This window comes from Tinamus guttatus, unplaced genomic scaffold (assembly GCF_059628265.1).
Source record: "Tinamus guttatus ecotype Peru unplaced genomic scaffold, ASM5962826v1 Tinamus_guttatus_pri_ptg000134l, whole genome shotgun sequence".
In the NCBI taxonomy this organism is placed as follows: domain Eukaryota; kingdom Metazoa; phylum Chordata; class Aves; order Tinamiformes; family Tinamidae; genus Tinamus; species Tinamus guttatus.
Window position 1 is genome coordinate 963,906 of NW_028288668.1, and position 14,781 is coordinate 978,686.

At 39.8% G+C, this 14,781-nt stretch overlaps 1 protein-coding gene across 2 annotated transcripts in view; it reads right to left on the reverse strand.

The window, feature by feature from the left end:
- PPP2R3B (protein phosphatase 2 regulatory subunit B''beta) overlaps positions 1-14,781 on the reverse strand; it is a 50,458-nt gene that overhangs the window by 2,024 nt on the left and 33,653 nt on the right. For both annotated transcript variants that reach the window (XM_010217698.2, XM_088521840.1), the window contains 7 exons: positions 11,963-12,049; positions 11,374-11,530; positions 9,384-9,432; positions 8,138-8,227; positions 7,235-7,410; positions 4,243-4,361; positions 4,052-4,158 (listed from right to left, as the gene is read on the reverse strand). In XM_010217698.2, coding sequence (XP_010216000.2) covers positions 4,052-4,158; positions 4,243-4,361; positions 7,235-7,410; positions 8,138-8,227; positions 9,384-9,432; positions 11,374-11,530; positions 11,963-12,049 — 785 coding nt within the window. The remainder of the gene's footprint in view (positions 1-4,051; positions 4,159-4,242; positions 4,362-7,234; positions 7,411-8,137; positions 8,228-9,383; positions 9,433-11,373; positions 11,531-11,962; positions 12,050-14,781) is intronic.

Genomic DNA, 14,781 nt, shown 5'->3' on the forward strand with positions numbered 1-14,781 from the left:
AGCCTTTAAAAAAAATTCAGGTCAAATTTGACAGTACTTCCCTAAGCAAGCTAAGAATATAGTTCCTTTTCTTTAGTTGTTCACCTATGTGCTTACAAAAAAGGCTTATTCTCAATATGCAGCCTGGCAGCTATCCTCACTTTGCTCTGTTCTAAACCTCAGCTCGGTACTTGTATCGCAGTAGCGTACAAACTGCTGATACAGATGTTTGCAGAAATCAGCAAGATGAAGTACATGAAATCTTTATTCTCCAATTAGTCAATCCGAGTCATCTTATCTTACGTACACTTGTGTATGTTAGACACAAAATTAGTCACGGAAGTCACAACCAATTAGTGAGAGTCAGCATTACTGTTTGTACTCCAAGGAAACATTAGGCAGCAAAACTTCAGGAACACTTAGGAAAAAAACTTTTATCCATCTAGGTGGAAGACAATATTTAAACCATGATCTATGCATCATATTCAACTGGAAACAGAGTAATTTAGCAAGTTGCACTACTAAATTCTGGGCTGCAATTCTATGAAGCGCCTGATTCCTCTTTCATTACTGTCATTTTCTTCTACGAGATTGGACATTCTTCCACTGACGCCAGAAGCAGAAGCAAGTTGTAACTAATGAGTTGCTGTTTACAAGCACCCGCTCACGTGTGCAGTGAACCTGGGTATTTGAGTCTCACGCACCTTCCCTCTTCTTCCGTATCTCATGGTACTCCACTACATCTTTCTCAAGGGAAACAAGTGGTTATATTCTAAGGTGTGCTCTTCAAGTGTTAGGGCACTCTGTGTTTTACACACCTAAACTTACATACCACAATATTTTCTCTAGCACAGAAGCAGTAACTGCAGCAACATAAAAAGAAAACCTGGTGCCTGTGCTGGGAGGGGAACAAACTTCAGGGAAGTACCTGAAAAAACTACCTCTCCACAACTTGTTAGTAGTTTACCAAATTTAGCTTTCTAAAATACAATCCTAAAATTTACATTGGGAAACATTTTGTATTGCAGTTTATCATGAGCTTTCTGTGTAAAGTCACAGAACTCCAGTACCAAGTAAAAGTTTGGTACAAAAAGAAACAAGTGTTCTAACTGCAAGAGTATTGTCTGTGAATCCTGTGGCACTCATCTTGAGAAAGTGAGGGGAGAAATCAACAAGAAAATTCAAATACATATTCTTTTTTTAGGCTATATTTTCTATATAAGCTTATATATGGGTGTATATATAACACATATAAATTTGGCCTAAACAAGAATCATAGCGATGCTTTTAGCTGAGACAGCTGCAGTCAGTGAGCTCATAACTAAATCAGAATCACGGTATCCTGAGGCTCCCTCTTTACATCCCCTGGGCTCCTGGGCGTGGAACTGTGCCCAAATCTCAGAACTTTACAAAATTACACTTCATGCTACAGCCTAATAAATGCAAATCCTTCATCAGAGGTACAGACTAATCCAGTTTCCCTCTTTTCTTGTATCAAAAGGTAGAGAATATTTTACTACCAGCTTACATTTAGTTGCCAGTGAAGCTGCATGGCAATGTGAGGACAGTAGGGTAGGGAGCCAGCCGAAATCCTTCTGTGACAACCCCAATAAGGATCAGGTTTTGAAAACCTGGTTTGTTCAGCATGCTGCTGAACCACCAGCATTATGCTTTACACAACAGAACTGGTTTTATCTCAGAGCAAAGCTCAAAGAGGCTCAAGTGGCTAGAAGATAATTGTATCATACTGGAATCCGGAAAAAAACATATTTATTAACTTCCTCAGATGGACTTAAGACAAATTTAGTCAGAAAAACTCTGAATTTGGGAACTTGGTCTCACAGTCAGAATGGGCTTAGCTCTCAAATTCTAGATGATCACAACAGCAGTAGCACAATTTCCAAATGGGAAAGGTGAAAGGGATGATTGCTGGGGCAGAAATAAAAAGACCAACAAAAGATATAGAAAACAAGGTTTGAAAGTGCTCCGGTAGGTCATGTTTGGGGAGGCCTGTGGCTGAGGTTTGAGATGCTCAGATGTGGCAGGAGCCGGCAGCCGCCGCACCGTGTTACTGCACGTGGGGCACAAAGGGCCCCTGTGAAACGGAGCTGACGGGAGGCAGCGGAGCCGGGACCTGGTCCTGCCGCCTGGGTCCTGCGGCCACGCTGAGCTTTGACTCCTGATGGTTTCAACATGTTTATTTTCGTACGGCATTCCGGAACCGAGGGCCAAAGTCGGAGCCTTTTGCTGGATTACAGCAATCGCACGGGTTTTATCGGGGCAGCCCCTGATTATTTCAACGTGACATTTCACAGCCATCTGGACCGTAGAAGCTGCCTTTCCTTGGATCTAAGCTACTGCCACTGTGTGATGAAAAGTAAACAATTTCTACACTTACCCTAAACTCAGTCTATGATCATAGGGGAAGAAACAAAATGAAACACTGAAGGTCAGTACTACCTAACCCACAGCACAATAAGGTTTCAGTTAGTTTCTGGCTTGTCAGTTCTATAGTATTAATAAATTTCAGGGATGGTCCCATGAAGAATTAAGAATGTGATCTCCTTCACACTGGCAATGCTAGGTGATCATAATTCTCTCCCTCACTCTTTCTTCTCACATGTTTTCTCTTAATACATTTCTTGGACTCACTCTGCTACAGCATCTTTCTGTGTCAAGGTTTAGAGCAGTCTTGAATATTTATAGCTAGTTCTTCTCCAAGTGATTAAGTCACAGACACTTCAAAAATCAATATTGTTGTCTGGCTTGGTGATGTTCATGCTCATGTGGTGTGGGAAATTCAGGAATGCTTTTGCTAGACAGGTCCAGTCACTTAAGGCCAAGATGCAAGTTAAAATTGCACTTACTTGGCTTATTTTTAACAACAAAAATAATGAAGTCTTGGATTTGCCACTTGAAAGCTGAACATCATTGCTTCCCTTTGAAAATCTAACACCAAGCAAAAGCAAAGTCAGATTCCAAGGGGTTCTCCAGGAGAACCCGGAACAGCAACCTCTGCAGCAAGAAGGAATGGTTTAGGGGTGGTAACATTATTATTTGTTTGTTCTTATAGAACTGCAAGGAATCACAGAAAGGCTGAGATCAGAAAAGGCCTTTGGAGATCCAACTTCCCCGCTCAAACAGGTCTCACCTAGAGCAGGCTGCCCAGGACCATGCCTAGCTAGGCCTGGAGTATCTCCAAGGATGAGGACTCTGCAACCTCTCCAGGCACCCTGGTGCAGTGCTCAGTCACCCTCACAGCAGGTTTTTTTTTTTTTTTTTTTTTTTTTTTTTTTAATATATTCCTCTGGAATCCCTGGTGTTTGTGCTCATCTCCTCTTGCCCTGTCACTGGCTCCATCTTCTTTTTATCCTCCCCTGAGATATTTATATGTATCAGTAAGATCAGCTTTTCCTCCAGGCTGAACGGTCCCACCTCTCAGCTCTCCCCATACGAGGGGCACTCCAGTCCCTTAAGCACCTTCGTAGGCCTTTGCTGGATTCATTCTAGCACGCACACGTCCTGGACCCAGCACTCCTGGTGCAGCGGGAGGAGTCCCACTGACTTCCTCTGCCAAAGGTGTCTGCCTGGTACCAACTCATATCCAACTTGCTGCTCAAGACCCCCAGCTCCACCTTTACAAGTTGCCCCTAGCTTTTCATCTGCACCTGCAGCAGTACAATACTTGCAAGTCGATATAAATTCAACTTTTATCTTTGAATACATATAAGTTGAACTTATATCAAAGTCACCTTTAAAGATGAGTACGAAAATAGACTTGTTTTTCAAAATAGGTTCTTATTTCACTTAAATTTAAGTATCATTTTGTTTTGGTGTGAAATTGTTTAAATTTTTTTCCTACCAGAATTTGAAGTAGAACCTAATCTTTGACAAAACAATGCGATCCTAACTGTCAAGGAGTATGTTGTTCTGGGTACAAGCTTCCTCACTGCTGAACATACGCAGACCAGGCAAACGAGGTCCTACAAAAACCAGCCCTAAGGATGAGCCTGCTGGTGAGGCTCGCCATCAGCAGGGAGGGCTTTGGCCCCCTCTCCTGCTCCATCCTTACCCCTCATTCCACTGGTCGCCCGCTGCCTCCTCTGCTACCAGGATATCGTACTCCTCCGCAGCGTACCTCTCCCAGTCGGAGATCTCCTGGCTTTCACCTTCACCATCCTAGACAACCACATTGCAAGTTAGACACAAGTGCATTAGGCACTGAGCATGTAGCTAGTAAAATTCTGAAGGCTTCATACTCACCCGCAACACAGAAAATTGATCCTTCTGTTCGTGGTCGAGATATTTTTCAATGTTGAAAAATGTATCAAAAAACACATTTGTCAGCTTACATTTCTTCAAATCATGCAGAGTAATCTTTCCTGAAAAAGAGGTTTCAGGATAAGATATTTAGAGTTGTAACTATCCTTCCTCCAAAAAGGACAAACGTTATTCAGCAGTCAGCATTTTACTCGAGAACATTTGCCAGTAGGACTCAGCACAATAGGGAAGAAAAAGAAAATAATAAGAAAACACACCTACGGAAATGTCCTTCCAAATGTGTGTGTGTGTGTGTGTGTGTGGGGGGAAAACACTTAAACATTTCAGATTTGCTATTTGCTTTAGCTGCCCTTCTACTGTCCTTCAACTCCTTGGACTGAGACGCAGTCTACTTCACACAGCTATTAGAGATCACGTAAGCTAAGTGTCCTGATTTCCTCAGGAGATGGACGCCGCCAGCAAGTCAGTCGTTCCATCCCAAGAAGTGTTTGGGTAACAGGGAGGAATCTCCTCTGACCGTGGCTCTACTAATAAACGTATGAGAAATCCATCTATCATGCAGATTCCTCTCACAGGCATCTCCATCTCACTGAGCTACTGCAACCTCTGAAACATTTTTTATGGTCCCTCAAAACGTAGCATTTAGTTTAGACTTGTGCATATGACTTTGCTGCTTACAAGTGACTTGCATAAAAACTAGTTTTCCTCACACTTGCGCAGCGTGACCAATACTCTCTGCTTCAGAAGCCAAAAGAGATTTCTATGTGACACTTTGAAGACCTAAAGCAATGGATGTTAAGTGTTGGAACTACCTGTCAGCTTGCTCAGAAATGTCACCTGGCAGCACGACTGAAAAAACACCAGACATACAAGGGAAGCCAGATGCCAACCCTTAAAGCTCCCCTTCATTCCCTTCCGATGGAGCCAGGCTCCTGCTGCCTCTCCCGCAGGAGTCAGGGCGCAGCGAAGCGCCGTGAAGCCACCACAGCCTGCGACCGCCCCGAGCCCGGGGACGCGACGGGGAGGCAGCAACCCTGCCCCTGGATCCCTTTGGGAATCGCCGCCACGCGAGCGCCAATGCTGCGGAGCGACAGGAACGGCACCTGGGCGGCATCTGGCAGATCCACACGGACAGGGCCAAAGCCCCCCAAACCAACTTGGGTCTAGTTATATAAGCTCCCTATTTAGGCACGTGCAGATGCGTTCCACAGACTGCAAGGGGAGCTTAAAGATGTAAGGCTATTGTCGACTCCTACGCTGTCTCTCAGAAGTCCATTAGAAAGTGAATAGAATTGAGGAGATAACCAAATCCAGCTTTCTACACACGCAAGAATTTGCTCGGAGGTACACGGAGCGTCCTGCAGCAGTGCACACTGCAGCTGAGCTGTGGGCAAGGACCTTTCTTTAAGTCTACAAGTCGAACTACACAGAACTTTTTTCCTGATCCACTCTCACCATGTCACAGATGATGAAAACTTTATGAACTCTTTAGATTCAGCTTTCATTTTCATTGTCCCAAAGAGTTCTTCACTTGGTTGTGTTTCACAGCCTCCTGTCATCATCTTCATGACACAGAAGAGGTGCACATCAATCATCTTTCCTTTCAAATGCGGTACAGCAGCAACATTGTAAGTGTCTGCCTTTTAGGAGCACGATGTACGAGACTGGACGGGGTCTCCTGCGCTCACACTACATGGGGAGGCACTTTGGGAATCTTTTCCTGAGAGCCTGCTTTGCTTCACCGCGAATCCCCCACCAGAAGGCTGGTCTAGGAACTTCATTCCGTGGTATCTAGGAGTGAGTTTCCAGCCTAAACATAATTTATACTCCTTTTTCTTCTATAAAATTATCAGCTGTTTCACCTCACAAGTCTGTATTAACTGAGTTTTATATAAGAACGTGAAGCTTCTGTTCTCTAAAGCCAATTTTGAGAAATTTTGAGCTGACACCTTTATGAATACAGAATCTGTTACTCCTAACAACACTTTAAGAGCAAATAGCCCGTTCTGAATTTATTACAATGCAAAGTTTGCATAACAGCAACGAGATTGCATGCCAAATCCTTTTACACACTAAAAGGGACATTAAAACATATAGTCATAAGAACGGTTATTAGTGCTAACTATATTGAAGTGCTCAGACATGTCATTTAGATGCTCTGACTTCAGCTCAGATTTCAAGAAATCCCTGAACACTTTTCCATGAGGGCTAAAACAAACTGAAATTAGTGAGACAAGTACCAAAAACAGTGCAGAGGCAGAGAACATCTGAGTACTACTCTGGTACAGGACTCTGAGCTCTGAATGGCTCAGGAAGACATTCGCACACAAAGCACATGGAAAGCAAGCATGATGATGCATTAAGCTTTCTCTTTTTGGCATAACCTGAAATTCAAATTCTGTCAGCTGAAGAACATACATCTCAAACAGGAGAGTAGAATGGAGCAGGTTTAATGAACTTCAAAATATGGAAAATGCCCCCAAAACTAAGAACAATTTAATATTCATATATTTTTAATCCAATTCATATGAAAGTCTTAAGGGAAACTTAAAGACTCCTAAAGTCATTTCATTACTGATATAGAGACAAGCACCACTTGGACACTGTTCCCTCTGCAGGAATCTCAAATAAAATCTAAAAATGAATATTAGGACCTGCTAGGCAGCAACATTTGAGAGCTTTTCTCGAGAGCACCGCCTCAGACAGAGTGATGGGATTTCATTTGAGACTAACTGTGGCAACTAAACCCAAAATAAAAGCCTTAGAGGAATTTATAAACGGCATGTTACCTTTTAGTATGAAAAAGGATACTAGCCTGTCCTCAGAAGACCATTCAATTAATAAGAACTAAAAGGCTTCACAGAGACCACACAAAGGCCTATTTGTCAGCACAGCCAACAAAATGCTCTTAGGGGAACGTTAACTCCTAATCCATAGGAGCAGAAACTACATAACGGAAAAAGGATTTTCTTACCTTCGTATTGTGGCTTCACAAGATCCAGCATCTGGCACAAACAGTCTTCAAATGGCAAAGGTTCTATGGCCATGTTATCTAATTTTTGGCACTGTTCTTCATAAAAATATTCTAGTTCGTACATAGACAAAGCACCATCTCCATCAAGATCCATGCAGCGAAACCAGTACTCGATGCTGAAATTCAGTAATTTTATTAATAGAAAGGAACCATTTAAACATACTTGTTAGGAATTTGAGCTGCCTGTTTCAAAGGCTGCACTACTTACAGAGGCAAAATTAGACTCATGCCTACGTTTCCTAATGCCATAGGAAGTCATTACACAAGAAACATCCATTGTGATAAGAGTTTCTGATGTTTGCCATGCCATACAACATTGTTTGCATGTGGAAAACTTGTAAGCTTTAAGGGAATGATGCAGGAGATGAGAAGACTGAAACATGTGGCGTTATATGAGTACTCAAGAGAGCCAATGAAAAAAATGAGATTGTGCCATCAAAAGCCCAGATTCTTTTTCATATCGAAGCCATAACTTCACACAATAAGTTTCTTAGCAATATCCTACAACTAATGGCTAGCTGTGTAGTTCCCAAAGGTCTCTGGCACCATGGAATAACTGCATTTTCCTGCACCTGTGACTCTGACCATCAGTAGGCTACGCACATCATGTGGAACAGTAACATTTAATTAGCATCATAGAGGTCATTAAAATAGATCCTTGCAGTGGTAACACTAGAAGCAACTGAGAAGTAAGACCCATAAAGAACGAACTGCAGCCACCTTTTAATTCACGTCGTCACCGTTCAGCTTCTGCTAGTTCTAAATGAGCATCAATGCTTCCCGTTCAAGGATCAGAATAAATAATGCCATTTTTCAGACTTGTTAGAACAAATTCATTCTTACCTTGTCGGAGTCTTTTTGTCTTCTTCAGATATCAAAAACCAGACAAAATCAGCGTAGCTAATTTTTCCCTCTTTTTGTGCTTTTCTACCTCTTGAAGGCCAATGCAGAAAAAAAATAAAGAATTTTAGAAATGCTTAAGTTTAGTAAGTGAATGTAAAGATTACTTTCCTCATTGCTGTTAACCGTTCATAAATTTGTCAGAGACAACTTTGATCACTCAGGATAAGAGAGCTTCATGTGCCCTGTTCTGTTTCTACTGCAGTGGGTATTTAAAGAGAAGAGTAACAAGTGGATAGCACCCATGCAGAGAAAACTGCACCTTCCCTGCTTGGATACAGTTCCTTAGTTATGAACAGAGGAGCTATTTCCATTTCTTTTTAATTTATACCAGTTAGTTGTACAGTTCCATCAGCTAAGAGTACTAGAATAGAAATATAAAAATAAGAATGAAATTAAGTTATTCAGTAAGTAAGTGTCAGTGACAAGAAAGTAATTGTCTGTTTCTACTCTTATACTACAGAACACGACATCTGTTCAAAAAGTATTCAGGTGCTGTCAAGCTTTCTAGTAAAAGGTCAGAGAAGCAGCCTTTCCCAGGAACATCCATTCACAAAATTCAATTTATAGGTATCCTCACAATGTTTAGAAAAATGATGTGTGCTTTGTCTTGCCCAAATTGCTTCCATATAAAAGGTGTAAGCTCTAGACATGTGCATGCCAAGTCTCATTTCAACTTCTGTCATGTCGTGTCTGTTTATCAATCACCTTCCAGCTGCACATGGAGCATGAATGCCAGCAAAAGGTTTAAAAACTGAGGAGCATGTACACACAAGACTAAGTTGATTCGAGCAGAACAATGAAGAATAACAGTCAAAAGCATGAAATACCTCAGCTGGAGGTTTAAAATTGTTTATGCAATAAGCATTCATATTACAGGCACTACTGAAACCTGCAATTCCCTTTGAGAACTCTACAGGTTGATGGACAAAGCCAGAGCCAACCCTCTTCCCTTCCTCATTCCCATCCCTGTTGAGCTGTACAATACTCAATTGATAGTGCTAATATGGGTAAAGCAACAAGTAAAAATCTTGGACTCAGCCAGAGTCCAGGAATACTGCAGTGCCTGAACTACAGCACTAAACCCCCAAATTCACTATTGCATTCTAGGGGAAGTCATCTATCCTAAAAATGTCACACTCAATTTAGCGAGCAAATATAGATATAAATCAGCACACAGAGTAATTACCTTGTTACTGCTCCTGAGAAGATTCTCTCTATCATCCTATTTGATATTGCTGTAAAAGAAAGGTACATAACTGACACAGTATTTTTTACACAAGTTATTTTTGCTTTGTATTGTCTAGTTGAAGAGGTTACTGGAAACCTCTTACACATCTGTGAGAAAGATCAAGTGTAGCTCTCACTAACCCTGCTGAGTCCCATTGAGGAGGATCGTTTAACGCAGTCTCCAAAGCCACGTTAAAAACAACCACCTTTGAACTGAGGCTTGAAGCAACAATAGCAACGTGATAAAAACAGCAAAATTGGCTGATTACTAAGAGGGCATTTACTAGAAAACTGTGTTTTCGAGGGCCATTCCAGTTTATATGACCCAGCCTTTGACAAAGAGCCAAAACCAGATTAGAACATCACTACGTAACGAGCGTACGTAGCTGGCTGTGACCTGCGGTGCTTCCAGCGTGGTTCTGATCCACGCTTCTATTCTGAGACCGCTTCGGGGATGTTAGAGATGTCTGCACTGAGTATTGCTTTCTGCGAAGGACCCGGTGCCAGAATACTGGGTTCAAGATACTGTTTCCCGAAGAATGTGTGAATGGTACTCAAAGCCACACAAGATACTGTTCCCACAGAAACAGAATTACTTTGGGTTAACCTATCTCGCATTTAAGATATTACAGGAATATTGATAATTAACCCAAGTGGTTAACCATTAAAACTGTTTATATGTCTTATATTCATTTGATATTATCACCATACTATGTTAATCAGAACACTACTGCCTACTTTATACTTACTCCCCAAACTGTAGGATAGCTGGTTTGAAGCAGCACCATAGTATGTCTGAAACTTTCTGTCTATTTTTAGAACACCGAGAAATCGTTCATTTGTCAACAACACCTAGGTACTGTTTGCAATTATTCATTAAAGTGTTTGATATACTAAAATCAGGCCAGTCCAGAAAAGGAAAGGAAGAACAGGAAAGCAGTAGTCAATCAAAATTACTTACTTTTGACACACACACACAAAGACCTACGTCAAAAAATGGGTAATCCTATCAAGTTTATGTTCATACTTAGTCTATTTCTCACTATGTAGCAGTCCTTAAAATTTAGGCAGATATTCTGGAATTTAAAAGATGCACAAAGGTGTAGAACTAAACTGCCTGTGGCCTGATTTCATTTCTGCTTATTTTCTGCTGCAGATTAGCTCAGTAGAGCAAGGGCTTGAACAAAAGCCTTCCTTCCACAGTGCCCTAGTGCACCACATTCAGCAGGCATGCTTTCAGAAGCAACAAAAACTGTGTTTTCCTTTGGTGATGGATAATATCCCATTGCCACCATAGCCCCTGTGTGTTTAAATAAGCTTCCCACACTGAAAGAAATAATTTTAAGATGAGAATGGACATGAAGCCTCTGAAAGGAAAGTTTGAAACAAGCTACAAGAATGTTTAAGTGGGTTACAACTGTGCAAAACTGCACAAGCTCAGACAAATATCACTGCAGCTTGTAAATGCAGAAAACACTGAATAATATTAAAACAAAATATATTGTAATGGAGTCAACAAAAGCTTTTTTTAAGCAGAGCATTTGATGTGTGTCTCGCTTTTCTACTCTTCTCATATTCTTTTACCTAAAAGCTATGCCTCTTGAATAACATCAGCAAAATACATTGTTTTCAAAGATAAAAAAACAATCTTCTAACGAAGGCACTTATACCAAGGTTTAAGTCACTCTTTAAAAGTCAAGCCTACACATTTACAAGTGACTTTCCTCTTCTACTTCTTTGCCAAGACCATAGTTGAAAGCCAGAATTTTCTTCAAATTTGGTATCACTAGACACGAAGTTTATCACAGATGACTTGTCTGCTTTATTTCCAAGTCAGCAGGCAGCTATTCTAACAGTTCATGAACACTGGCCTTGACAATTAACTAACTGCTTCCGCAGTTTAAAGTTTTCAGCTCATTTAACCCACAAAGGTGCTTCATTTGCCATACCATGATCATTGTGCCGAGCTAAATCCTTCCGGTCAATGTAGAGGTCATGATCTGTATCCAGCTCCCAAAATTTGCAGTAGATTACATAGAAATGTTCGTATGAGAAATACTCTGTCAGTTGGTTAATATCTGCTTCCTCTTCCAATAATGCCACGTTCTAGTAGCAGAAGGATAAACAGACCCCATTAAAGACTATGCAAAATGGCTGTTGAATGATTCGAGTTTTCATAACCAAGTTAATGCAAGTGTTGTCTAAAAGTCTTTCAGGGAAACTATTTTACTTTCAGAGACAGTAAATAATATTCACTATGACAAAAGGCATTTAATACCCAGGGTTGAAAGGTAACGTATGCAGAGAAGCATGAGGAGATCATCCAGGCTATTGCCAGTGAACTACATATAAGCACAACTCCAGATAAAAGATGACACTTAGTGAAATATGTGCCAGTGTATGAGAATTGATGAAATTTAGCTTTTGCTAGTTTTTGGAAAAGGGAGAAATAGCACTTATTGATCCCGTAAGCATTTAGTTGAAACGGTTGCTAGGCAAGTAGGATCATCTACCTTGCAAATTGTACATGTTCTGTACCTGCAAAAAGTTGCTTTTCCTGAGCTCGTTACAAGTGATTTTCCCAGACCAGGACCTGTTTACCGTATAAAATATTCTCTGTACAACCTGCAAGAAACAGAAAATTGAAAAGTGATCTTAAGTATGTTAACTAAACTGCCTCAAAATAATCTGTTACCAGAGAAAAAAGTTTAGTTCATCTGCATTTTAGAAGTCCATCGCTCCCCTCTACTGAAGGGTTCACAACTCCATTCTTACTATTCTAAAGGTTGATGCTTCTCATGTCGTATTACAAAACTATTTCAAATCTGCATCTAAACTCATCTGGATACATTTTTTTTTTTTCTTTCAGTGCTGCGTTACCCATGTCTCATACAGTGAAGCTGCAGGATACCTGCAGCTATTCAGAATGTGTCTGTTGACAGCTTCAGCTACCTCCCAATCTTCCAGAACTGCAGGGTATCATCTAAGAAACCCAGCAATTTACCTCATGACTTCAAATTTGAAGACCTAATGTTTACTATAAAAAAAAAAAAAAAACACTTTATAAGTGAAACACAGACAGAAGGGGGACTGTCTAAAAAATAAAACTACAGAACTAGGACATGCCATTACTTCTCAAGTCACCACAACAGGCCAGCATTTGATAGAAACTATACCTCCTTGTGAGTATAAAAAGAATATATATTTCATTCAATTTCATTCTATTTAAACCTAGTTGAAAAACAGTAGTATTGAAAAGCATATATAATATTTTCTAAATGAATAATATTTATGTAAGAAAGATGACTTTCTTATGCTATGATGAAAACTGGTAGTGAGTTTGTTTCCAGTACTTCTGTTTAGATCAGTTTTACAGACAAAATATTTCAGCAGAGTTAAGCATACAGCATAATTTAACTTTAGTTAATAAATGACTAACACATTGTTTCTTCAACTGAATTTGGTAGACATCTCAATTATTTTGACTTGCCAACCAGATATATATTGCAAATAAGTCATTCATCACTAAAATGGAGACAAAAAACAGCTAAGCATAGCACAAATTATAATTGCTTCACTGAAGATGAATTATATACAGCTGATTATCAATGCAGTAAGCAGTGCATTTACGCTGTTTTATTTACAGTACAGTAGTTGCCAGCCAAAAAGAAGTAATTTTAGACAACTTCTCCCCAAAAATAATCTCTTTAAAAAAACCCAAAAAACTAAAGACTTTGCTATTTATCACTTCTGTCTTTAACTGCAGTAAATCATTATTTTAAACCAACTATTTCTATATTACAAAAAGAAGTATAAAGTTTTAAAATAAAGCTTAAACTGTAGTGCACAGCAAGCTCTGCAGCTCTTACTTTGAAGAGCAGCTGGTTCAATAAACTGAGAAAGGAGAAAAAATAGCCTATTTCTGAAACCCAATTAGCTCACTTCTAATTGTGAGTTTAGAGAAGGCCCATTCTTGGCTTATACTACAAAGCAATTTTTTCTAAAAAGGTTTTTGCCTTAGCTTTGCAGCTTAATCCATCTGCATGTCATTATCTCATCTGTTATACATTTAACTGCTCTAAAAATAAAAACAAAATTGAATGTTTGATGGAGACAACAGGGAACAAAAACTGTTTTTCTAAAGTGAATCCAATCAGAGTATAAGCCAATTGCCTGAAAATTGTCCTCTGTACTGTGCTGCACAATGCTCTGTCAGAAGGGAGAGGAAGCTGTGCGATACACAGATTATAATTTCAATGATTTATAGTGAGGATTCATACAACGCTTATTTACAGATTAAGTGTATTATCCCTTTGCCAAGAAACACTGTTTTAATATAGCTCAGTCTAATGCTGATGTAGCTGACCTTACGCCACTGAACTGTGACCAGTTAACCTACACCATTGCAGAGGGAACTGCTTGTAGACACCTGCTTCACAGAAGATACATACACACACATATATACACACACATATACATACATACATGAATGCTAGTAGAAAAATGGATTGTTTAACCTCTAACTGCAAATTAGCATTAACAGCCATTAAATCTTCAAGCGCAGCACTTGCAAAGTCCTTTAGCTATACCTTCAGAGAGCAACACTAAGGATTCTATAAATTTAACTATTACCTTGTATACAGTTATAAAATGTCATGCTTCAACTTGAGAAAAAAAAATTTATAAATTAGTAGTAGCTTGGAGAACATTAGTTTAAAAGTCTGCATTGGTCAGTTATTCCATCCATCTTCACTGAAGAAAGACAAGACAGACAGCCCTCCTGCCATTTCTTGTTCTGAGGATACTTCAAATATTCTTGATATATTCATAACAGTTTTTATTATTAACTATTAGTTTCTGTTGAGGACTAGACAATTTTATTAGCCAAATACTAATTTGTCTGATATTGCTATACTCAGAGCTACTCAAGCAACTGGAAATGGTCAGATCTCTTCTCTCCTACTGCCCTTCAGGACAAGCGGGAAATTTTCAGCATTTCAAGCAGAGCAGATCTGATCCCATTTAATCCATTAATTAAGATTATTCACAGGAAGAATCATATCTGACAGGAAAGTTTTGGGCACTCCTGTTACCACTACAATAAGAGGCAAAACCTACTATGGGAAGTTATAGTTAGGCTGGCAGTCTCTATAGGAATGGTATGAGCAACCAGAACAAATGGGATTAGAGTGTGCAGAACTGGAGTTCCTACTTTAAAATAAAATCTACCACAGTTTAGGGATAGGTCCAACTATAAGGAAAATATGACCATTCCCTGCACATTTTTATTAGAGAATATTTGGTAATCAGGTTTGACATGCACACAGAAAGTGATCTAAATGTCCTTTTGGAGAATT